The sequence below is a fragment of a genome, unplaced genomic scaffold (genome assembly GCF_019419815.1).
Source record: "Pyrus x bretschneideri cultivar Hongxiangsu unplaced genomic scaffold, Pyrus_bretschneideri_v1 Contig57, whole genome shotgun sequence".
Taxonomy (NCBI): Eukaryota; Viridiplantae; Streptophyta; class Magnoliopsida; order Rosales; family Rosaceae; genus Pyrus; species Pyrus x bretschneideri.
In genome coordinates, this window is record NW_025999795.1 from 1,132,350 (window position 1) to 1,158,358 (window position 26,009).

Genomic DNA, 26,009 nt, shown 5'->3' on the forward strand with positions numbered 1-26,009 from the left:
TTGCTTTGGTTGTTTTTACTTCTGTTGCACACTTTTGTGGTCCTATCTGCTTCTTTTTGTATTCCGATTTCCCCCTAATTAGTTTGGGTGTATGTTTTGGAACAGTAAGTTGTTTAAGTATAAATTTGGCCGTTTGAGTGAAATGTCTTAAATTTTTACTCAAACTGTCTAAATTTTTTTAGTAGTTTGATTGAGGAGACAGATTGTCACCTTATAATATCCGCAGCATATACCGTTTGTCGCGTGGCCGTTGAACGTTGACTAGGTTAGGATCAAGATTGAGAGAGTCCGTAATTTTATGAAAGTTATTTTATAGATAGCGTGATTATACAGATCGTAAGCGCTTGAACTGGTCTCCACGGAATGAGGTATTTATTAACTAAGGTCAAAAGTCAAACAAAAATTGTTGATCGGGACTTCACAAACAAAATTAAACAACATTCGTTTGTCTAATTATCAAACCGACAATATCTTATTAAAGTGCTATTCACACATTCTTTTTTATCTTTTGCACATTTCTCTCAATTTTCAGCGGTTAGAATGAATTGAAGAATATCAAATAACAAAAATTAACAGAGAATATGTGAAAAATAAAATTAAGTGCATAGATAGCACCACTCTTTCTTATTAAGATAATGACATCCTATTTATTTGATATAATATTTTAGGGACTAACCAAGACATTGAGTTACAAAAGTCAAACTCTTCCGATGATGGGAGAACTAAATCCACTTTTATCATCACAAAACTTAACATCACACCACCATACTTCGACGACTTCTTTATCACCAGTAGAATTTCCAAATTCAGCGAAGCAGCTGGAATATACCCACTTACGGCCGCCTAGGAGCTGCCGGCAACCCCAAAAACATCTTTCTAATACAATGATGTCACTTGGCGTTTTAACAAGATGGGAGACTTTGGAGGGACTTTATTGGGTACTTCCGAGTACTCGGTACTCGATGCATTTTAACCGTTAGACTTTTGTTTAAAAATATAAAAATCAAAATATAACAGTTAAAACATTCAAAGTACCCGTAGTACCGCTAAAATTTTTTGAGACATTGAATGCAATCCCTCCAAAAAATTAATAGGTTATACAGTAGTACCACTTCAACCGTGACACTTTCATTCAAAGGCTAGTTTTATACTAATATGTGATACTTTCATTCCATATTTGAGAGAGCCTTTGAATAAGTATAAAGCTAGCCCTTACAATATGAACTAGCTAGCCTCCATACACACAGTGCCGGCCAATCATGTAAAACCATTGATAATGATACAAGACAATTTATTTGGACCTATAATTTCTTTTCATAACTACATCATATCGCCCTTTATGTAAAACTATATTTTATTCAATTTCAAAAATTAGTACATGCAATAACATCTTTTATCGTAAAAAATTCGATGAATTCTTCAGTTTATCAGAAATACGGAGTGATACATCATATACCATAATATAAATGGAGAAAATTTTATTTTTTAAATGTGCATCTATTTATATAATATGTGTTGTACCACCGAATTTCGAATCAGTAAAGATCTCTCCAAAAATACATATGCATGTTTTATTCAAAAGGTAAGGCATGATGCGTCATCATCCCTAACACACTTTATTATAAGTAGCAGCATCCATTGAGGCAGAGAAGTTAATTTATGCTGTCCTTAATGGATGCACTATAACCGTTGTCATACTGCCTGCTCCAAAGCATAACTCCTCCATACTTGGCCGAATTCTTAATAGTTGGAAGAACTTGTGACTTGAGAGCGTCAGCAGGAATAAAACCGCCGCTCGGAGCGGCCTCAGGAGCTGCCGGTAACCCCATGAACACCTGGGTGGCCGGAACCGATGCCCATTGCTTCCAACTGTTCAAAAGAGCGTCGGCATTACCGTCTGCATACTGGCATTGGGGGTTGTTGTAGAACTGAACCCAAACGTAGTCAAATAAACCGGTTTGGATAGCGCCGTCTAGGTGAGCATCCGGGATCGGACATTGTGGAGCTGCGGCTAAATAGACCGTTTTTGCCTGTCCGTTGTGTCCGTTGAGTGACCTGGCGAGCTCATCATAGAACTGCGCACCACCCGCCTCAATGTCGAAATCAACGCCGTCCAAAACCGCGTCCCCAAGCGGGCGCGAAGCTGACTGACCACCTAAGAAGTTGTTCCAGATGTAATCAGCAACTTGCCTTGCATCATCAGCTGAAGTGAGAGAGTAACTTCCAGAGGCCCCTCCAATCGAGAGGAGGACTTTTATGTTTTGTGATTGGCAGGTTTTGATGTCGGCACTCAGCCCCGTGCAAGTACCACTAGCGGGGTCGCAGTGGCCGGCGAGGTTTAGGACAGGGGTTTGGTTGTTTCCGAAAGTAGTGAGGAAAGCTATGTTAACAAACTGGTAGTTGCCTGAGTTGCAAGCATCTGCTAGGGTTCCTTCGTTGCCATTTTGGCCCCAATAGATCGCAATTCCGGCGGCTTGGGAGGACTTGCATGAAGAAAGGAGGATCAAGAGGGACAGAGTTAGGGCTAGGGTTTGTGTTTTGGATGCCATTTTTGTATGTGTTTTTCCCGGTTGTTGCTCAAAGTGCTTGGGAGGGGACATGTACTTATAGGTGCAGGAGACTTATTGGTTAAGGTTTAGGGGAAATAAAGTATGACAGACGTGTTCTGCGGGTAAGAAATTGGTGCCAGTCTTCTGCTTGCAACCGCGTCAATCAAGTTAGGGCCTGTTTACTTAGTCCAAGTTTCACTTGACAACTTAGAACCTTCAATTAAATTTGGTCGTGTTGAAAATGCATTTTTCAAAACCACTTTCACACATAAGCGCTTATTATATTTTCATAAAAATGCAAGTGGTTTTTTTTTAAAAAAAAAAAAACACTTAAGGTGCTTGGCATGTGTTTTTTCAGAAAGCACTTAAGTGTTTTTTCAATCTAAAAGTATTAATTTTTTTATGATTTCACAGCTCTTTTAGTTGTTTTAAAGGCATTTCCAACTGATATTTTATGAAAAATTACTTCTAGAGAGAATTATAGCATGCTAATTGAGAGTTTCCGAAACTAAAAAGCCATCAAATTTGACAAAAAAAATATGATGAGACAATACGTGGAGAGTCAACACAGCTATATCATCACCAAATTTTTTTAGTGTGCAGGAATACGGTCCAATACAACAAGTGTTACAATAAAATTGTTTGAATTTTTTTTTTTTAAGTTTCCAACCAATTATATTATTACACTTAATGTACGGGGAAGACGAGAATGGGTAAGGGGGGGTTGGGGAAGAGTTTTTTTTTTTTTTTTTCTTTCTTCTTCTTCCTTTCTTTCTTTCTAGGCTGGGTGTTGGGGGGGAAGGGGGTGGAGGTGGGGGAAGACAAAAGTGGGTGGGTTTTTTTAATTTTAATTTTAATTTAGGGTTTAGGGTATCATTGAAAAATCTCTACTTATCATCCCATCACATCACATGAACGTTTTGGAAAGTTCGTAGATAGAAACCAAATGGAATATGCTTTTAACCAAAATTGCTGGCTGCTATATACATCTTGGATTTTAGCTGAGGATGGCTATTGTCCAAGGACCTCGATCTAATCACGGTGCTTTAATTTCGCAGTCGGAGAAAAACTTTCAAATAAAATTAGGGCACATTTATGAAGTGTTTTTAAATGACTGAAAATATTTTTAGAAACAATTTTTCTAAAAGCATTTTCAATCATTTAAAAAAATTTCTTAAACGAGTTTAATTACTCATGTATGGGGCAACATTTAGCGAGTAATGGTTCTCATGAATTGGATTGTGGTGATGTGAAAATGGGTTTGGTTTAGTTTAGTTTAGAGTTTAGACTCGCATGTTTACTATCCGGTGTAGGCAAATGGAATGTCAAATTTTTCGGAGAAATTTCAATAGAACTGCCACTTAGAGCAACATATATTAAAGAGACCAATGTAGGATTGGGGGAGATTAAAATACATGAATTCTCGTGTTTTTGTAAAATGTGATCTAAAAATAATATAAGCATGTGCCCTGCAAACAACGTGATCGGATTACCTAATCGAAGTTTCTCTAGTGTGGACAAATTTGAGAGGGGTGTGACGGTTCCGAAAAATAAAAAATCACACATTTTTATTAAAAAAAATTTGTTCGAATTCGGGGGAGAGAAGTATGACAGATGAAGGTTTAGGGGACTTGTCGGTGAAGGTTTAGGGGAAGAGAAGTATGACAGATGTGTCTTGCAGGTACAAAATGGGTGCCAGTCTTCTGCTTGGAACCGCGTCAACCAAGTTAGGGCCTGTTTAGTCCAAGTTTCACTTGATAACTTACAAATTTGTCGATTAAGTTAGGTCCTTTTGGAAATTCATTTTTCAAAAACCACTCATAAGAACTTTTAATATTTTTCGTAAGCATGCAAGTGTTTTTAGAAAAAACACTCGAGGTGCTTCGCGTGTGCTTTTTCTAGAAAGCATTTTTAAGTGTTTTCTCAACCTAAAAACACTTGTTTTAAAGACACTTCTAACAGACACATAATGGAAAATTACTTCCAGAGACAAATATAGAATGCTACTAGTAAATTTTACCCGCACGTTGTTGCGGGAGCAAAACTATAACTATAGACTAAATTTTTAACATATAAATAACCAAAGACTAAGATAAACATTAAGGAGAAAATGGAGCAAATATTTTTACAAAGCTGTCTAAGTTTATGTAACTTACAGAAAAGACATTGTGAAATGCCTTGTCATTGATTTACAAAAATGGCTAGTCTAGTATTCCCCATTGACAGTTACATGAACATAGAATATCCCATAAGAGCACATTTTCCTTGAAGCAGTCACTGCATATAAAACAATTTGGATCATCAGGGAAAAAAAAAAAAAAAAAAAAAAGGTTACAACTGAAACAAAATGTCAATACAGTTGTAATTAATTAGCAGTAATACTTTACATGAATGAATTGGACAGACGATGGCAAACTATGATATCAATAAATGAAAAAAAAAAAATTCAACAGCCATCATTTATATACAGGAATAATAAAAATCCATTTGCATTAGCTCTGGATCAAGATCAACTCAAGGCTACAAAAATTTTAAACCCGAGATTCAGATCGCATTATTCAACCCCAAAAGCCAAATAGTACATTTAACCGACTTAACACGATGGATGGCATAAATCAAATCTAGGATATCATACTCAACCTGCATTGCAGAAACGAACACTGTGGCTTATATACATTCTCAATGTCCTCAGCAAGTCCTCTCTCCAATGGCTCAGCAATCTACAAAAGGTTTTTAGAAGATTATAATTTAAAAACTGAATCACATAAAATTTCTGAAATTAGGTTGCTTCTTACCATAGTTATTTTATTCTTCTTATTGGATGTTTCAGCAAAGCATTTGATTGACAAAGGCTACACATCTTCACAAAATGAAACAACTGGATCAACCTACAAACAAAAGCATATCCATCAAGAAAAGAAGAAAATAAAATTTTACGTTCTTAAGGGGTGGAAAAATTACTTTAAAAAGAAACAACGTGAAGAGAGGATGAGGATTGGGAGCAAACAATTACCTTGACTTCTACTTCCAAGTAAAGCTCTCTTAGGTCCTTCATTATTCTGACATAGCCTATAACACATTAATTTATGTTAAAAAAAACCTAAAAATTAAGCACCAAATGTTTCACTTCAAATTCCATAAAAATCAAACCTCTGAAACAAAAAGTTATTAGGCTTTCCCTTGTGAGGAGGAGTTCAAAACTCACAGTTCTGCAAGATGGGCATCGGCCGTAGATTCGATTGGTCTAGGATTTCACATTCGTTTTCTGCCCTTTGCAAAAATCACAGAGCAGCCACCTTCTCCCATTGCAATCCTCGCAGAGAATCGCCACGTCAGCCTTGGAAAAAACTGGAATCAAAGCAAAAACATGTAAAAGGGCGGTGCCATACCTGTGGAGCTCGAGCATGGAAAGGCTCTGGTTCCATGCAAAACAACAGAAAAAACGTTTACAGATCTAGCTTTACAGAGATGCACAACCAGTCGAAAAACGGATAATGGAAACAAAATCCCTAAACAAACGAAAACCAAATTCACTCAAGAATCCGATAGTAGCAAGGTCTAGTTCTCTAGTCATCAGCAGAAATCGCCATGTCGGAAAATCGAGCATCTGAACACATAAACACAACAGTCAAAATTAAAAATAAAATAAAAAAACCAAAAACCAAAATTTAAACATAAGTTGTATTTGCAGAGCAAAGGCCACCCAAAAATAAATACCCGAGCACTCGAGCTGAGTTTTGAAAGAGAAGTCGAGCTAGAATCCTAGAAGCCGTCGCCGGCCAACTGAATAATCAGAGATAAGGCAACGATGAGTGGGCATTTTAGATGGAGAATCAAGCGACTGGATATTTCGATTTGCCGTTGGAGATTGGAACGATCTGGATGAATTTTGGTTTCGGGATTCTAAGGTTGGATTAACGCAGGTTTTTTTGTTCATTTCAGGAGAGATGAAGCAAATGAAAGCAATTAGAAGCAATTGGAAGCCACTGGAAGCAAATAGAAATCCTGACACTACGGGCCAAATGATCCCGATGACCAACACGTGGAACTAACACGCTGCAGCAAATAAAAGTGGAAGAAGCTGGAACCCTAGAAAAGACAACACGCACGCACAGACGGAAAGAAAAATGAGAGAGGGGCAAAATGGCCAATTCACCTTTCAACCCCACTAAAGCTGAAAAAACATGAAGAGAAAGAGGGGCACAACTGGTGGAGCACTGTTAATAAACAGTGATTTCCACCGGGTTTAAGTATATAGATAATACATATATATATATATATATTTTTTCTGCCACTCTGCATTTATTATCTCTGTTTTGAGGAATGGGCCTGCGTTACTACCACCAGGCAATGGTAATGGCATCCCCCTTTTCCTCTGCCTCTTTCTCAAATGGAAGGGAATGATCAACACGTGGCATAATGCAAATCAAAAGCAATCAGAAAAGGCTTTAAATACTGGACTTGAGAGTGATAGGAGGAAAAAGCACGGATAATGGACAGGTAGATATAAGAAACAGTGAGAGAGAAATAAAATAATAACATGCATAGAAAAGAAAACCCACTTTCAGAGAGAGCTGCAACACCCAGTGAGGGAGTTCTTTAGAAAAACAATTATATATATAATAAACAAAACAATCACCAATTGTTTTACCCCATGGATAAACACATTGGTTTTTGAACAAAAAAAAATGATAAAAAAATGGACTGCAGGACAAAACAATTGATTATAGTTGTCAGTAGTTAACTCCAGCCACATAGTTTGTGGCGCAAAAAGGGTAAAAATTATAAAAATAATTGTTCTAGGGAAAAAATGATTAAAAAATGTGTTTGGGTTTTGAAAAGCAAAGAACCGCAGATGATGGAGAACGGCACCAGAAAGCGGAAAGGGCAAAATGGCCAACTCACTGCATAATTCCAGAAAAGGGCAAAAAATTGCTCAGCAAGCGAGGGACAAAATCGGATGGGCACTGTTAATGAACAGTGCCAATCCGCTGAGCTTTAGTATATATAGAATTTGAGAGATTCCGAAACTAAAAGCTAAATAGTTATTAAGCGGGACCTTAACCACTTAATTAGGTGAAATAAAATATCAAATTTGACAAACAATCTGATGAACGTCATAGCTATATGTATAGTCAGTAGATGAGATAATCATGAAACAATACGTGGAGAATCAACACAGCCTTATCATGGCCAAAATTTGTCTGTGTGTCAGAAACACGACCCGGTACACTAAAAGTGCCATAATAGAATTGGTTGGAAATTCGTTCAGTTACAACTGACTCTGAAGTCTTTATTTCTGCAGAAACACATGGTGAGATGTTTGCTTACCATGCAACCATGATGTCCAATACTCTTCGTACCTCAATCGTTGTCTATACCAAAACTGGTTTTATGGCTATTCTATTAAGCCATTACCAACCTACCGGGACCATATTTGCCTTCACGAATGAGTGAGTTTTCAATTTACCTGTCACAAAGGCATTTAGTTAAAATTTGTAACTGTATCAGTCAAAATATGCTGTGAAAGTTCTATTCATTAGCAAGTACTTTGATTGCCATGCAGTAAGAGCATACAACGGAGACTGGCTTTGTATCAAGGCGTATGTCCAATATACATGGAGTTCACAGAAGATTCTGAAACAAGCTTTAGCAATGCCTTGACTGTCCTGAAGGTGCCTTTTTCCTGCATATTTCCTAAATTTATGGCGACGTATGCTATTCAACCATGCCAGCACTGATGGTTCATTTTCTGGTGTTTAGTTTACAGGAGCAAGGATTGGTAAAGGAAGGAAGAAGAGGTCGCACTCGTTCAAAGTGGCAGGCAACCCATCTCGTGGCTCCAATCCACTCACAACTACATTCAAGTGCGCAAAGTTTAGGTGCAACAGAGATGGTAAACTCGACCTCGTAACGTAGATTTCTTCGTCTACACTACGATAGTTTCAAATGATAGCTTTTGTGATGTGCTTCTTTTTGTATTCCGATTTCCCCCTAATTAACTTTTGGGTATGTTTTAGAACAGTAAAGTTGTTAAAGCATAAATTTGGTAGTTTGAATGAAATGTCAACTTTTTACTCAAACTGTCTAAATTTTTTTGAATAGTTCGATTAAGGAAACAGGTCGTCATCTTCTAATATCCGCCGCTTACCGTTTGTCGCGTGGCCGTTGAACACTAACTAGGGTAGATCTCACATTGGACCAGCGCAGGACTAAGATTGAGGGAGTCCCGTGTTTTTGTGAAAATTGTTCTATATATGATGTTTGTGGTTAGGGCTTGAACTGGTCTCGACGAAATGAGGCAGATTTTTTGTTTATTAACAAAGGTCAGAAGTCAAACAAAAATTGTTAATACGGACTTCATAAACAAAATTAAACAACATTCGATTGTATAATTATCAAATCGCCAATATTTCATTGGTGTTGCTGTTCACACACCTCTTTTAATTACAAACCGTTGGATCAAATGAATTTAAAAAGATCAAATGACTAAAATTAACAAAGAATATGTAAAAGATAAACCAGAATGTACAGATAGCACCATCCTATCTTATTAGGATAATAACATCCGATTTATTTGATATAATCTTTTAGGGACTAACCAAAACATTGAGTTACAAAAGTCAAACACTTCCGATGATGGAAGAACTATATCCACTTTTATCGTCACAACTTGGACAATAACACCATACTTTGACGACTTCTTTATCGTCGGTAGAATTTCCGAATTCAGCAAAGCAGTCGGAATATACCCACTCCCGGTTGCCTCAGGAGCGGCCGGCAACCACAAAAATATCTTCCCTATCTAATACAATGATGTCACTTGGCATCGTAACAAGATGGGAGACTTTGGAGGGACTTTATTGGGTACTTCCGAGTACTTAGTACTCTATGTATTTCAATAGTTAGATCTTTGTTTGAAACTATAAAAATCAAAATCTAATGGTCTAAACATCCAAAGTACCCATGGTACTGCTCAAAATTTTTTGGGACAATATTGGACGTGATCTCTCCAAGAAGTTATTAAGTTATACAGTAGTACCACTTCACCCGTGATACTTTCATTCAAAGGCTAGCTTTATACTAATATGTGATACTTTCATTCCAAATTTGAGAGAGCCTTTGGATAAGTATAAAGCTAGCTAGCCTTTACAATATGAGCTAGTTAGCCTTCATACACACAGTGCCTACCTATCATGTAAAACCATTGACAACGATACCCGACAATTTATTTGGAGAGAGGGTCCTCACTCATTTATTTGGACGTATAGCTTCATTTCATAGTAACTATCACATCACCCTTTATGTACCATAGTTTATTCAATTTCAAAAATTAGTACATGCAATAACATGTTTTATTGTAAAATATACAAGGATTTTTTAGTGTATTAGAAATACGGAATAATGCATCACATGTCATTATATAAGTAAAGAAAAATTTTATTTTTTTAAATGTGCCTTCACTTATATAATGTATTGTACTACCCAAATTCTGAATAAGTAAAATATCTCTCCCAAAAATACATATGCATGTTTTATTCAAAAGGTGAGGAATGATGCGTCATCATCCCCAACACACTTTATTATAAGTAGTATCATCTATTGAGGCAGAGAAGTTAATTAGATGCTGTCCTTAATGGATCCACTATAACCGCTGTTAATGTCATACCACCTGTTCCAAAGCATAACTCCTCCATACTTGGCCGATTTCTTAATTGTTGGAAGGACTTGTGACTTGAGAGCATCAGCAGGAATAAATCCGCTGCCCGCGGCATCAGTAGACGCCGGTAACCCCATGAACACCTGGGTGGCTGGAACCGAGGCCCATTGGTTCCAACTGTTCAAAAGAGCGTCGGCATTACCGTCTGCATACTGGCATGGGGGGTTGTTGTAGAACTGAACCCAAACGTAGTCAAATAAACCGGTTTGGATAGCGCTGTCTAGGTGAGCATCCGGGATCGGACATTGTGGAGCTGCGGCTAAATAGACCGTTTTTGCCTGCCCGTTGTGTCCGTTGAGTGACCTGGCGAGCTCATCATAGAACTGCCCACCACCCGCCTCAATGTCAAAATCAACGCCGTCCAAAACTGCGTCCCCAAGCGGGCGCGAAGCTGACTGACCACCTAAGAAGTTGTTCCAGATGTAATCAGCAACTTGCCTTGCATCATCAGCTGAAGTGAGAGAGTAACTTCCAGAGGCCCCTCCAATCGAGAGGAGGACTTTTATGTTTTTTGATTGGCAGGTTCTGATGTCGGCACTCAGCCCCGTGCAAGTACCACTAGCGGGGTCGCAGTGGCCGGCGAGGTTTAGGACAGGGGTTTGGTTGTTTCCGAAAGTAGTGAGGAAAGCTATGTTAACAAACTGGTAGTTGCCTGAGTTGCAAGCATCTGCTAGGGTTCCTTCGTTGCCATTTTGGCCCCAATAGATCGCAATTCCGGCGGCTTGGGAGGACTTGCATGAAGAAATGAGGATCAAGAGGTACAGAGTTAGGGCTAGGGTTCGTGTTTTGGATGCCATTTTTGTATGTGTTTTTTTGGGTTGTTGCTCAAAGTGCTTGGGTGAGACATGTACTTATAGATGCAAGAGACTTATTGGATAAGGTTTAGGGGAAGAAAAGTATGACAGACGTGTTTTGCGGTAAGAAATGGGTGCCAGTCTTCTTCTTGGAACCTCGTCAATCAAGTTAGCTAGGGCCTGTTTAGTCCACGTTTCACATAAAACGTCGATTAAGTTAGGTCGGGTTGGAAATGCTTTCTTCAAAAACCACTTACACACGTAAGCGCTTCTTATACTTTTCATAAGAATGCAAGTGCTTTTGGAAAAAACACTTGAGGTGTTTCGCGTGTGTTTTTTTTTAAAAACACTTTAAATGTTTTTTCAACCTAAAAATCCATTAAAACTTCTTTACTTGTTTTAAAGGCACTTCCAAAATAATATTTAAAGAAAAATTACTTCTAGAGAGAATTATAACATGCTAATTGAGAGATCCTGAAACTAGAAGATAGTTATGAAGAGTGACCTTAACTGCTTAATTACGTGAAAAAAGCCATCAAATTTGACAAAAAGTCTGATGAAAGGTCATAGCTGTATGCATAGTCCGTAGATGAGATAATCATAAAACAATATGTGGGGAATCAACACAGCATTGTCATCGTCAAAAAAATTTAGTGTGTTGAAAACACAACCCGATATACAAAGTGTTTTAACATCAATTGAACGTTTTGGAAGTTTGCGGATAGAAACCAAACGGAATATGCTTGTAACCAAAATTGATTACTGCTATATACATCTTGGATTTTAGCTGAGGTGGCCATTGGCCAAGGACTTCGATCTAATCACGATGCTTTAATTTCGCAGCCCGAAAAAATTTTCAGATAAAATTTAGAACACGTTTAGGGAGTACTTTCAAATTACTAAAAGCGATTTTAGAAAGAAAAAAAAATGTTTATACAGCTAATCGTGAATAAAAATGCAAGTTAATCCTCCAAAAGCATTTAAACTAGTGCTTCTTTGATGAAATACTTCAAGTGCTTTTGGAGTTCAAAAATATTTTTTCAAGTGATTTCAGTCATTTAAAAACACTTTCTAAACGAGTTAATGACTCGTGTATGGGGCAACATTTAGCAAGTAACAGCACTCATGAATTGGATTGTGGTGATGTGAAAATGGGTTTGGGTAAGTTTAGTTTAGACCAGTCACCAATGTTTAAAATATCCACGGCATTGTCGATATTCTCGTTGAAATATCCTTAAAATTAAGGGTCCATAAGGGAAAGAAGGGTGAAATGCAAACTTCACCCTATATCGGCGAGATATAAGAAAACAATAAATATCGATAATATTTACCAATTAACTACAAAATTTTGTTGAAACCTATTGCAGATTTCAAACTTTAGAATTTTTTTTATAAATTTTTTCTTTAATTTCGACTAAATCTGAATGAGTTGATACTTGATATACTTACCCCTTTGTAAATTTCCATTGAAGACTTTTCAACTATATCGAGATTTTAAACATTGGTTTAGACCCACATGTTTAATATCCAGTGCATGCAAATAGAATGTCAAATCTTTCAGAAAAACTTCAGTAGGACTGCCACTTAAGGGCGACTATCATATTAAAGAGACTAATGCAAAGTTAGATGAGACTAGAATACATAAAGGCTCGTGTTTTGGTGAGATGTGGTCTACAAATGAATAGCATGTGCCCTACGAAAAACGAGATGGGATTACCTAGTTGAAGTTTCTCTAGTATGAAAAATTCAAGAGGGATGTGACGGTTCCAGAAAATAAAAAATCACACATTTTTATTAATAATTTTTTTGTTCGAATTCGGAAATGTATAGAACTGAACAAATGGAATAGTAGCTCAGTGATACCAACAATTTCATGTTGCAAATCACAAAAGAAAAAAATGGAACTGATTTACAGAAAATTAATGACAATTAGAGTTAAACAACAGAAGCTGGCACTTTAAATGGTTTTTTTCTGCTGTTTTTGGTATGTATATGCTTTTTCCATGTCTCGATGAAGTTTAAGTTCACTGGTCATCATCCTGGAACAATGCTTTCGAAACAGAGCCGCACGGCTGGCTACTGTATTCTCGGTAATCTTCATCGTCATCCCAGCTGCATTGCGAGCATGAACGTTTGATTCCTGTCATTGGGGTTTCACATACTCTATCATCACATGAACCTCTATGATCCTTCCTTCTAAACAGCTTTCGAAGCGGATTTGACTTTGGTTTCAATGGTTTCAGCTGTTTTGGGGCCCACACTCTCTGCAGATCGGGCATCCATCTTGTGGATGAAGCGAATCTCCGAGCCCTCTCTCTTTTCTCTTGAGCTTCAAGTAACTTGCCAGCATGGTCGTCCTTTTGTTTGATCTCTTCGGCACTTGGACTTCCAATATCAGTTTTCAGCGGACGAAGAGACTCACCTTCTGCTGATAATGAGTCCCAGATTCTATACTTTCATCCACTTCGACACTCTTTGGTTTTTCTTTACAGGATCGATTGCTATCCTCGCTGTTGAGTAAACTATTAGGGAGTTCTTCCTCATCAGCAAACAGCAACAAATCCATTATCGTATAGATTTTGTGAACCACATCTTCAAATGTCTCACAGTACTCGAAAATTTCCAAATTCAAAGATTAATCTATCTGCTTAAGTTAATTTTCCATCTCAAACAAAAATTGATCGCCTGCGCATGTACTTCCGGAAAACTAATTGCAGGAATGAATTATTTAAGCTACATAAACATATTCCTCACTCGTTCAGAAAAACATGGGTACGATGTGCGCATAACTGGCCTATATCCTGTAAATCTACACTGATAAGGAAAGACACTTAACTCATCTAAGATTATAAAGATAACCACCTTCCTTATTTAGCACTGTTGCAAAGGTAAGTAGGACATGATTTGTTAGACAGGAAGTAATATCCCACAGGAAAGTGGAACACAGTGGCACCGGAAATGTGTATTTGTTGAGACATGAATGATAGACTGAATGTAGCATGTGCTATAGCCTTTCAGCGAAAGCCATAATGCCTCAGTTAAACATCCATTATATAAAGTAAAGAATAATTTCAAAGGTAGGGGTTTTCAACTGTGGTACAGATTTATTACCTGCTTTTTATGATCTTTTCAACATAATCATCTACACTGCGGTCACCAAAGAAGCCGTCCAGATGATATCGAATTTTCTCCAAAAACGAGCAAATCTGTTTTACAAATTTCTGTTTCGTAGATTCAGCAATACTTGCACCAACCTCTGATTGTAGTATCTCCATCCAGAAAAAAATCTGCAATTCATATCTAGTACTAGGTGAAGGAAAAGTATCTCCATCCGGATTCTGAATCAGATGCTTTAACAGACAGGGCAGAGCTTTTCTGCCTTGCATTGATATCCTTGGGATCTCTCAGCAGCAACCAAATCACCAGTAGCACCAGATTTTACAAGGGAAGTTTGACTCTCTGAAGGGGCGTCTGTTTCCCGCTTTTTATTTAACCAATATATGGATGAACTATTGTACTTTTGCAAAGCCTTAACCTGGAACTTTGTCACGCCTTTGCCAAAATTCCACCAGAACAATTCTCTCAGTTTACCACCTTTTGTTTGTGAATTTAGGATTTCTAGGCAACATCTTCAAATCAACCAATTGAAGATCACAAAACTTGCATTCCAAAGGCTTCCCACTTACATCTAAGATCTCGAGACTCAAATGCGCATTGACTTTCTTATGACTATCATCACAACCGAAAAACTTGGATGAAATCCCAATCTCTGGATAAATCAAACCAAAAGGAACAAGAGCAGAACCAAGAATAATCGAACCAGTCGAGCCAAATCCCCATCCCAAACTCCTAACCCCACTCTTGAAAAGCCCAAATCTCGTCTTATCCTCATCGTTCCCAACCTTACCCTCACCACATTCTAATTCATACCTGACATCAACCCAGCTACACTGAATATCTCTACTCAGAAATGCATCGTTCACATTCTCATAGAAACCCCGAAATCTCTCAGAAAACGCATTCACATTTTCCAAAGACTCGTCACCCACACCCACATTCAGGAATTCTGTCAAACAGTTTGCAGACACACAGACGGGCGAGGAGGGCTTTGAGAAATGGAGCTGGGTTTTGAAGGTGGAGGAGTGGGTTGAGGTCTATGAAGAGGACGATGCGCTGCGTTTTGCCGCAGTCGGCGATTGGGTCGCCGGAGCTCCGATCAGATGCCATCGCATTTGCAGGAGGAGAAAGAGACGGACTTTGGTTGCAGAGAAGAAGGGAGATGCAAATGTGGAATTAAGGAACAGTAAACCGAATACGCAGTCGTTTTGGTTGAAAAACGACGATACGGTAGATGCTTGCGCGGGAAACCAAATTTTGGCGGTAAAGGAAACGTTTTAATCTCATCAAGGACCTGTTTGGACTGCTTCTAAATTTGTTAAAATACTTTTAGACCATCTCCGATTATTGGGCTAAAAACCAAATTTTTTTAGCCCAAGAACAGTTTTTCTGCTCCAACTCTTATGTTCTAAAATTTTAGCCTGAGATTTTTAAAGAATGAACTTTGACTAATTTTTTTTCTTAAATTAACTTTAAAAAAAAAATTATGTAGACTTCGTAAATTAATTTTATGAACATTTTAATCTAAAAATATTTAAATATTGAAAAATCACTAAATCTTTCCACAAAGCAAGCCTTCAACTTTCACCAATCTTTCAACTTTCACCAAACTTTTAAGTTTCACCAACCGTTCAACTTTCACCAAACTTTCAACTTTCACCAATCGTTCAACTTTCATCCTCTATATAAACACAGGTCCAATATCAGTTGATCACATAATCTTTCAACCTTCAATCATCCTCTATATTCACCAATCTTTCAACTTTTAAAGTGTTTTTGTTTTCTAAAAATCCTCAATGTTTCATCAATGTGTGATAGAAGAAGGCGTAATAGGGCAATGTAGATGGTACAATACCAAGCAAGTCTTGACATTGAGGATGTTGAAATGATCAATGTCGAAGTTGAACTTGCAAACTCGCTTATGCAATATGAGCACCATGCTGAATCTAGCCATCATGGTTCTGTCACGGGGCGTTCATTTGTGTAGCATGATAGAGAAAAGTGTCATGACCGAATGATGAAAGATTATTTCATCGAGCGTCCGAGATTTCCTGCTCATGATTTTTGGAGGCGGTTTTGGACGAGGATAGTGCTTTTTGAAAGCATATTGAACGCAGTTGTCAATCATGACCACTACTTCGCAAGGAAGATAGATGTCGTAGGCCGACAAAGTTTATCACCTCGTCAGAAGCTCACATCTGCATTTCGGATATCACCTCGTCAGAAGCTCACATCTGCATTTTGGATGTTAGCTAATGGGTGCTCGGCAGACTCAACTAACAACTATTGCCGGCTTGCGGAGACTACTGCTATAGAGAACCTGAAGCGTTTTTGTCAGGCAATTCAAGCCATATATAGAGCCACATACCTCCGTAAGCTAAATCGTGAACACTTGAAAAGACTTCTATGCAAGGCAGACAAAAGAAGATTCCCTAGCATGATAGAAAGTCTCGATTGTATGCATTGGGAGTGGAAGAATTGTCATACTGCTTGGGCTAGCCAATTCAAAGGCCGTCATAACAAGTCAATCACCGTGCTCAAGGCTGTGGCGTCTTACGACACATGGATTTAGCATGCATTCTTCGGCGCTCCTGGAACAAACAACGATATCAACGTTCTTTGGTCTTCTCCTTTATTCGATGATGTTGCCAATGGATGAGCACCAAAATTTCAGTACAAGGTAAATGGTAATAGGTATGAGCTAAGTTACTGCCTAATTGATGGTATTTATCCTAGTTGGTCTACCTTTGTCAAAAATTTTCTCATCCCGATAGTGTAAAGAAGAAATTATTTTTGCAGAGGCAAGAATCTTACATAAAGGATGTGGAAAAAATGTTCGGGATCCTACAAGCTCGATTGGCTATTGTTAAAAAGCCTGTATAACTTTGGCATACAGAAGACCTCTATTCAATCATGATGATGTGCATAATTTTGCACAACATGATTATGGAAGACGAGTACATCGAAATTGTAGAAGATTTAGACGAAGATGTGGATGATGACCAACCAACACATGCGAGAGGTATTACAAGTGATGTTGAATATCTCGCTGAAACCACATATGAGACCCGATAGGAAAGGGTCATATTGAGTGATTATATGAGACGTTTAAATAGAATTCAAGCTCTTCAAGGTCATGACACACTCCGTAAGGATTTGGTTGAGCATGTATGGCTCTGAGAAGGTGAACATTAATGATGTTAGTTGAGTATTTATGTAATAATTTTAAGTGTACTATGTTCATATTTTCTAGTAATAAATTTAAGTGATAAATTCGACTTTCACCAAACTTTTAACTTTCACCAACCGTTCAACTTTCACCAAACTTTCAACTTTCACCAATCGTTCAACTTTCATCCTCTATATAAACACAGGTCCAATATCAGTTGATCACATAAACTTTCAACCTTCAATCATTCTCTATATTCACCAATCTTTCAACTTTCAAAGTGTTTTTGTTTCCTAAAAATCCTCAATATCTCATCAATAGGTGATAGAAGAAGGCGTAGTAGGGAAATGCAGATAGCACAATACCAAGCAAGGCTTGACATTGAGGATGCTAAAATGATCAATGTCAAAGTTGAACTTGCAAACTCGCTCATGCAATATGAGCACCATGCTGAATCTAGCCATCATGGTTCTGTCATGAGGCGTTCATTTGTGTAGTGTGATAGAGAAGAGTGTCATGATCGAATGATGAAAGATTATTTCATCGAGCGTCCAAGATTTCCTACTCATGATTTTCGGGAGGCGGTTTTGGACAAGGATAGTGCTTTTTGAAAGCATATTGAACACAATTGTCAATCATAACCACTACTTTGCAAGGAAGATAGATGTCGTAGGCTGACAAAGTTTATCACCTCATTAGAAGTTCACATCTGCATTTCGGATGCTAGCTAATGAGTGCTTTGTAGACTCAACTAACGAGTATTGCCGACTTGCGGAGACTACTGCTATTGAGAACCTGAAGCGCTTTTGTCAGGCAATTCTAGCCATATATAGAGCCACATACCTCTACAAGCTAAATCATGAAGACTTGAAGAGGCTTCTGTGCAAAGCAGACAAAAAAGGCTTCCCTGGCATGATAGAAAGTCTCAATTGTATGCATTATGAGTGGAAAAACTGTCCTACTGCTTGGGCTGGCCAATTCAAAGGCCGTCATAACAAGTCAACCATCGTGCTCAAGGCTATGACGTCTTACGACACATGAATTTAGCTTGCATTCTTCGGCGTTCCTGGATCAAACAATGATATCAATGTTCTTTGGTCTTCTCCTTTGTTCGATGATGTTATCAATAGATCGGCTCCAAAATTTCAGTACAAGGTAAATGGTAATAGGTATGAGCTAGGTTACTACTTAATTGATGGTATTTATCCTAGTTGGTCTACCTTTGTTAAAAGTTTTTCTCATCCCGATAGTGCAAAGAAGAAATTATTTTCGCAGAGGCAAGAGTCTTACATAAAGGATGTGGAAAGAGCGTTAAGGATCCTACAAGCTTAATTTGCCATTTTTAAAAGGTCTACATGACTTTGGCATACCGAAGACCTTCATTCAATCATGATGATGTGCATAATTTTGCACAACATGATTATGGAAGACGAGTACATCGAAATTGAAGAAGATTCAGACGAAAATGTGGATGATGACCAACCAACACATACAAGAGGTATTGCAAGTGATGTTGAATATCTCGTTGAAACCACATATGAGACCCGACAGGATAGGGTCACATTGAGTGATTATATGAGACGTTTAAATAGAATTCAAGCTCCTCAAGATCATGACACACTCCTCAAGGATTTGGTTGAGCATGTATGGCTCTAAGAAGGTGAACATTGATGATGTTAGTTGAGTATTTATGTAATAATTTTAAGTGTACTATATTCATATTTTCTAATAATAAATTTAAGTGTCTTCTTGTGCAAAGTATTTCGTGTTGTACATTGGATAAATTATTGAATGGATGTTGAATTATTGAAGGCATCTATTCTACATTAAAGTGTGGAATAATGAGTACAATAATTATTGAAGGCATCTAAATTAATAGAAATAATAATTAATACACACAACAATTAATAAAGTACATAAACTTAATACAAACGACAATTAATAAACCACATAAACTTAATACAATTGAAAATTCATAAACTACATAAACTTAATTGAGGAGGATTCTCTACCCTCATATTCTCATCCCCTTTCATCCCCTTCTCTCACACATTGCTTTTTGTCTTATTATCTCTATAAAAAAATCAATATAAGATGTTGACGTGGCTTAACCGTGACTGTTCAAATAGGAGGGGATGGAAGGGTAGAGAGATTAGAAGGGTAGAGAATCCTCCTCCAAACTTAATAATGATATCCACCATCTTGATTTGGTGATGGTGGACTTGGAATATAACCTTGAGATGAATTATCGTCTTGAAATATACTCATTCTGACATCCCTTTGCAAAATTTTTCTTTGCTTACCACGTAAGTACTTCTTTCTCTTTGGAGTGTATTTTTTAAGGTCATCCATCATCAAATTTATTTCGTACCTCTCTTGCTCCCTATCCCCTTATTCCTTCATTTGCAAATGCATTCGGGCTGTTTCTTCTTAGCGAACGCTATGAGTTTTGCTCAATTTTGCAATTTTGGTAGCAATGTGTCCACTTGAAAGATCTTGAGACTTCCCTTGTCTCTTTGCTTCTTTTTGCTTATCTCTTCCCGAGGGCCTTGCAAAAGAAGGAGTTTGGGTCATTTCATCGACATCTTCATTGACACCTTCATCTCTGGCATTTTTCGGTGCGGCTTTACGTTGAAATAATCTTCCCCATTGTTGGTCCACATCGGTTCCCCACCTCGGACAATCCTTGAGGACGTCCCAAGCATGTTGCAACTTAAAAACTTGATTTTTTTGGTGTTATTCTTGTCTTGTAAATTTCCAATGCTTTGTCACCCTTTGAAAAAAATACATAAAAACAATTAGTTGCAAAATAATATTATGTACATGAAATAAAATATCAAGAAAAAAAACTCACAATTTCTATGGTGCTTCTTCCACTAGCCATGCCAACCACGGCTCTCTCCAAGCTTCCCTTCCATAAAGTGCATGCTTTGTTGATAGTCTTCCACCAATCGTAAACACCACCACCGTCCCTCCTGCCATCATTGTAGTTTTCTTGAAACTTTGCAATGATTTTATCCCACAAAACCTTTTTATTTTGATTTGTGCCAACTACACCATCTTCATTAAAAGAAACTCATGCCAAGTATAAAGCAACATCTTCCTCACAGGTCCAATTACGACCTCTAATATGCTCTCTTGCCATGTTGAACAATTTGGAAATGGAAAGAAATGGTAGAAAGAAAAATTGGAAGAATTATAGGAGGAAATTGAGTTTTGTGAGGATGTTTGAACAAATACATAGGTATTTATAGAGTTTTTGGATGAATTTTGAGTTAAATATTTTTTTTTAATTATTTTAGCCGTTGAATTTCAATTTGGGCCGTTAGATCTTTTTTTTATCATTATATTTGATTATATTCGATTTCAGCCGTTGGATTCAATGTATTTTAAAATAACACTTAAAAAAACAAAATTTGAATATGGACCGTTGGATCAACCAATGGTCCAAAAATTCTAGCCGTTGGGCTATAAGTTATGGCCGACGGCTGACACACCCCGACCCGAAATGTCCACTAGGACTCTGAATCGAGATGTGTTGGCAAACACCTAAAAAGTGACAAAGCCATAAAGTATAATGATGTGGAAAATGTGAATAAATTTAAACCTAAAAGTGTCTAAAGACAAGAGTGTGCTGTGAACTGGAATGAACCCTTTCGCACGTGACATCAGAGCATAAGTAAAGCACAGTAGTGTGGGTAAGGAACATACCCTTAAAGGTAGCCACCTATACTGAGATTCGCCAAGAATCCTCATTGGTACGAAAACTTTGCCGTTAGAACCTGGAGGTGCGAAAAACAGAAGGGTGAGTAGGCAAAAACAAAGCTTTAGAAAACACATTTCTCTTTTCTGAAAATAATAATCCCTCACTGTAAAACCCGTATAATTTTCCTAGAAAATAGTAATACATACGTATATAAAAATCTTGCTCAAAATAGTGTAAATCAAGTATATGCCATGTCAAGCATCTCAACAGTAAATATGTAAGCCAGGATATATAAATCAATGTAAAAATGATATGACAGCCAGAGTCACCTAATGTGACCTGTACGGCTCTAAACCTGCACATGAGTCGGAACCACCTAATGTGGTCTGTATGATAGGCTGAGTGTAAATAGATATGCTCAAGTGCTACGATCATTTGAAGGCTATGCGAAGTATCGCAAATCACCTACGAGTCGAAACCACCTAATGTGGTCTGTACGACAGGCTGGCACCTGCCTTGGATCCAAGGTGAGCGTGCAGTGTAACAACCCGTTCCAAATTTTACGTTTTTATTTTATTTTAAAAGCGTGAATTTACGAAATTGCCCTAGAGGCAAGGACTTTGACTTCTGTTGACCATCGACTTGAGAGATGTGAGACTTATTCTTTTAGCATATCCTCGTAGTACTCATTGGTATGAACGTATAGGCGAAAACCGTTTGCGAGTCCGGATTATAACGGTATACTTATGGACGTTTGAAATTGGTTATTTAAATATTTGAATTCCCACCTTGTGGGATTAGTGGACCAATTAAATTAAAGGGACAAGGAGCCAATTAGAAGAGAGAAGTGAAGCTTGCAGCCAATCAGAAAGAAAGAAGAAAAGAAAAGAAAAAAAAAAAAAAAAAAGGGGGGAAAGCTTCCCGTGCACCCATACCCGCACCACCGCGAGTCCATTTTCCAAGGCCGATTCCGGCCAACTCCGGTGGAGTTTTTCAATGCCACCACCACCATCTTGAAGCTCTCATTCCCCTCTACAAAACCCACCCAAGAACCACCTTGACTAACCATGGTATGTGGCGGTTTGAGGCCACGAAAGTTGATGAAAATCAATGGTGCTCCGGCCACCCTTTTCGATTTTCCGGCAAATCGGCAAAGCGATGGCCGATGCCACCACTTGGGCTTTGTAGCCCATCATCCCAGGAGCAAAACCCAACCAACCTTGACCCCGTTGGACCACCGTAGACGACGAATCGACGTCGGGAAGTTTTAGGCACCCGCCGACTTTGTGGGCAAAATTGACCATCTTCCGTCCACTTTTGGATTTCGTGGCAGGTATGAAAGTTGCTCCACTCACTAAGATCTTCATTTCTGTGAAGTTTGAGAATTTTTGGAAATAGTTGGATTTTCCGGCAAGTCGGGGCGGCCGACCGCCACCCACGGCGGCGCGTGCGGCAGCGCGTGGCCAGTGGGCCGCCAATGCTATTTTTAGGCTATGTCAAATGTCTTGAATTCAGTTTGGTCATTTGAATTTATGGATCGGGAATCCGACTTACAGATCTTCCTGAATTGGATTTGTAAGTTAGTAAAATAAATGTTCACGGCCACTTATTTTAGGCAATTGGCGGAGATCTGACCGTTGGATCGTAATGAAATTTTAATATGTTATTCTATAAACATATTGTGGATCGTTGGGAGTTGCAGATTGGAAATCTGATATGCGGATCTTCCGGGTCAAGTTATACAGGGTTGTAAACCCTACCGTCGATCTTTGATCGACGGTTGACTTGTGGTCAATGGGTCCTAAACTATTTTAGAATGTCATTGAGGTTGTGTTTTATGTGAATTACGTATTCTTCGAATAAGAGTTCTGAGATGTGATTTGATAATTGGTCACAAGGACCAATCATTCAGGACGCCTCGATGTGTGCGCTAGAGAATCATAGCGTGGACTCCAGGTAAGTGGATCTTTTCCTTTTTATCGTACATATTGTTGAGAGTTCTATCCACACTTTTAAATTGATTAGGTATATTACTTTCATATATAATTATTGTGAATGCTTGAAGTACTATATGAACTACGAATGGCTTGATCCCTGTTTAGGGTACGTATTCAGTCTAACGAGACGTTAGATGCAGCCATAAAATATTTGAGACAAAAGCCTTGCTTGGGAAATTGAGTAATGCGAAGGAAATTGGTAAAGGCAAGTTTTATTTTTATGAATTAGTTAGTTAAATTAGTGTTAATTGGGTTGTTATGGATAATTATCCCTGAAAATAAGTAGTTTGGGAGTAGGGCGTTATTGATTGTACACTTCTCACTGTATTGTTTATAATTGAAAATGCTAGGACATGGTTGAGTATTAGATTGCATCATGGTATATTCATATGTATATTACTTGCATATAATTATTGGGAATGCTTTCGAGTGCAAAGGTGAACTCAGGACACTCAGGTGAGTTTATGGTATTAGTTGAATCGATTGAGTTATAGCATGACTACAATTATGTGTTAGGCAACTTCGATACTGTCGTATTGGTTGCCATGAGTTCCACATGTTATATTGAGATGCATTGAGAGCTCATAAACCTGCACCCCGGTGTTAGTGCTCCCGCCCGTGGCCAGGGCACAGTCCTTCACGTGATGTTCACCTCCCGCACCTTACGCTCACCTTGGATTCAAGGTAGGTGCACAGTCCTGTCGTACAGACCACTTTAGGTGGTTTCGACTCGTAGGTGACCCGCAATTATTCGCCCAGTCTTCACGTGATCGTAGCACTTGAGCATATTTATTTACACCCAGTCCTGTCATACAGACCACTTTAGGTGGTTCCGACTCGTGTGCAGGTATACTTATTGAGCTATTGGCTAGCCAGGATTGATGAGATATGGATAAGTCGTACAGGTCACTATAGGTGACTCCGACTTATATGCTAGCCAGAATTGATGAGATATGGATAAGTCGTACAGGTCACTATAGGTGACTCCGACTTATATGCTAGCCAGGATTGATGAGATATGGATAAGTCGTACAGGTCACTATAGGTGACTCTGACTTATATGCTAGCCATGATTGATGAGATATGGATAAGTTGTACATGTCATTTTAGATGACTCTGACTAATATATCACTTTGTATTGATTTAGTTCATTTGGCCTACTTATTAATGTATGGTGGAGTTGATGGCAAACCGTGGTTTTGGTCATTTCTGAGTATGGTTTGGATATATGTATATATGTGGTACTGTCTTATGGAAAACGATACGGGTTTTACATTTAGGGGCATTACTTTTAGAGAGGTAATAACTTTGGGAAGCTTAGTTTTATTGCTTACTCACACCTTTTGTTTGGTGCCCTCCAGGTTTTAGCTGCTGAGTTTGTATCGACAAGAATCTGTGGCGAATCTTAGGCGAATCTTAGTATTGATGGATATTTCTAAGGGTATGATTCTTACCCACACTATTGCACCTTACTTATGCTCTGACATCGCATGTGAAATGGGTTCGCTCCCACTTGTAGCGCATTCTGGTACTTAGACACTTTTAGATTCAAATTTATTCACTTTTATACACTATCACCTTTTATCGCTTCGTCACCTTCCAGGTGTCGGCCAGCACAGCTCGATTCATGATCCAAGTGGACTTTCTGGGTCGGGGTGTGTCATGCAGTGTGGGAGATGAACGATCACATGAAGGCTAGACCCTGGCCTCGAGCGGAATACTAATATTGGGGTGCAGGATCATGAGCTCTACATGCATCAACTCATAACCAATTACCATGCAACCATACCATCAATATGTACTCACCTGAACTTATCTGGGCCTCTGCAGCATCATGCAATATTATGCAAAGCTATACTAATGCATATGCTAAAACATAAAGCAAATATGACATGGCATTTTAAAAAAAAATTCCACTTAAAACAGTTTCTGGGAAACATGCCACGAATGATCGGCGCCTAGAACAATTATCAAACCACATCTCAGAATTCTTATCAAATAGAACACGTAACTTACATAAAACACATTCTCAAGGATATTCTAGAATGATTTGAGACCATTGACCAAAAGTCTACCATTGGTCAAAGATCGACGGTAAGGTCCACAACCCTACATGACTCGATCCGAAAGACCCGCATCTCAGACTTCCAATCAGTGACTTCCAAAGATCCACATTATGCTTCTAAAACATCATACTAAAATTTCATTATGATCCAATGGTTGGATTTCCGCCAATTGCAAATTCAAGTGGCGGTCAAAGTTTTATTTTACGAACTTACAAATCCAATTTGGGAAGATACGCATGTCGGATTCCTGTTCTTTAAGTTCCTATGGTCCTCAAATATTACGTACTATAACATATTAAAGTTTGGTGACGATCCAACGGTCGGATCGTCAATTATTGTTCTAATCAAGTGACAGACCTTAATGGAACTTCGCACGGATTCTGCAGATTTTGCAGATTTCCTGGGCAACCTTTAGAGCACCATATCTCACTTGTTTCTCAACCAAATTCGATTCATAATATACCAAATCAAAGCTAGAGAAGTATAGAACAAAATTATACCTGATAGGAGTCCAAATGGTCACCGGAGATGGCCATAAAATGGCCTGAAAGACGGCTGTCCGCAGGAAAACAGGGAAATTCGCCAAAATTTCTGGGCAACTTTTCAACGTCCATAACTTTGTCAATGCTAAACGAAATCAAGTGATTCAGAAACGAAAATCATAGTTATCGATGAGACGAAGAGATTGATACCTTATAAAATGGCTATCTCACCGTAATTTGACCGGAAAATGACTCGAAAGTGACAGAGGTCCCCGAAAACTGGGCAAACTTTAAATCGTTATAACTTTCTCATTTCTTCACCAAATTAAACGATCCAAACATGAAAATTTATCTAATCGACGAGAGGAAATCGATTTATGCCTATTTAGAGTTCAAAATATGGCTGAAA

At 38.2% G+C, this 26,009-nt stretch overlaps 3 protein-coding genes and 1 long non-coding RNA gene across 6 annotated transcripts; 1 reads left to right on the top strand and 3 right to left on the bottom strand.

The window, feature by feature from the left end:
* Positions 1 to 1,547: 1,547 nt before the first annotated feature.
* Positions 1,548 to 2,587, bottom strand: LOC125471137 (acidic endochitinase SE2-like). Its single transcript, XM_048571233.1, has one exon. The coding sequence runs from the start codon at positions 2,547 to 2,549 to the stop codon at positions 1,653 to 1,655; it is 897 nt and encodes a 298-aa protein (XP_048427190.1). The 5' UTR covers positions 2,550 to 2,587; the 3' UTR covers positions 1,548 to 1,652.
* Positions 2,588 to 4,622: 2,035 nt separating this feature from the next.
* LOC108867283 lies at positions 4,623 to 6,598 on the bottom strand. Of its 3 annotated transcripts, XR_007253390.1 has the most exons (7): positions 6,267 to 6,598; positions 5,939 to 6,156; positions 5,755 to 5,845; positions 5,563 to 5,618; positions 5,345 to 5,437; positions 5,190 to 5,269; positions 4,623 to 4,826 (listed from the first exon to the last, which is right to left on the bottom strand). It is a non-coding gene; the product is annotated as an uncharacterized LOC108867283 (long non-coding RNA). The 3 variants fall into 3 exon arrangements; XR_007253389.1 differs by having other exon boundaries at positions 5,700 to 6,156; XR_007253388.1 differs by having other exon boundaries at positions 5,755 to 6,156; positions 6,267 to 6,597.
* Positions 6,599 to 10,059: 3,461 nt separating this feature from the next.
* Positions 10,060 to 11,081, bottom strand: LOC103964364 (acidic endochitinase SE2). The gene has a single exon (XM_009377294.3). The coding sequence runs from the start codon at positions 11,064 to 11,066 to the stop codon at positions 10,170 to 10,172; it is 897 nt and encodes a 298-aa protein (XP_009375569.2). The 5' UTR covers positions 11,067 to 11,081; the 3' UTR covers positions 10,060 to 10,169.
* A 5,116-nt stretch (positions 11,082 to 16,197) lies between these two features.
* On the top strand, positions 16,198 to 16,752 carry LOC103943532. The gene has a single exon (XM_009353839.2). It carries the CDS (start codon positions 16,198 to 16,200, stop codon positions 16,750 to 16,752), a length of 555 nt encoding a protein of 184 aa, XP_009352114.2.
* The last annotated feature ends 9,257 nt before the right edge of the window (positions 16,753 to 26,009 follow it).

Coding starts and splice junctions, on each gene's coding strand:
- LOC103964364 (XM_009377294.3), bottom strand. CDS start 11,066: ATGGCATCCAAAACACGAACCCTAGCCCTAACTCTGTACCTCTTGATC.
- LOC125471137 (XM_048571233.1), bottom strand. CDS start 2,549: ATGGCATCCAAAACACAAACCCTAGCCCTAACTCTGTCCCTCTTGATC.
- LOC103943532 (XM_009353839.2), top strand. CDS start 16,198: ATGAAAGATTATTTCATCGAGCGTCCGAGATTTCCTGCTCATGATTTT.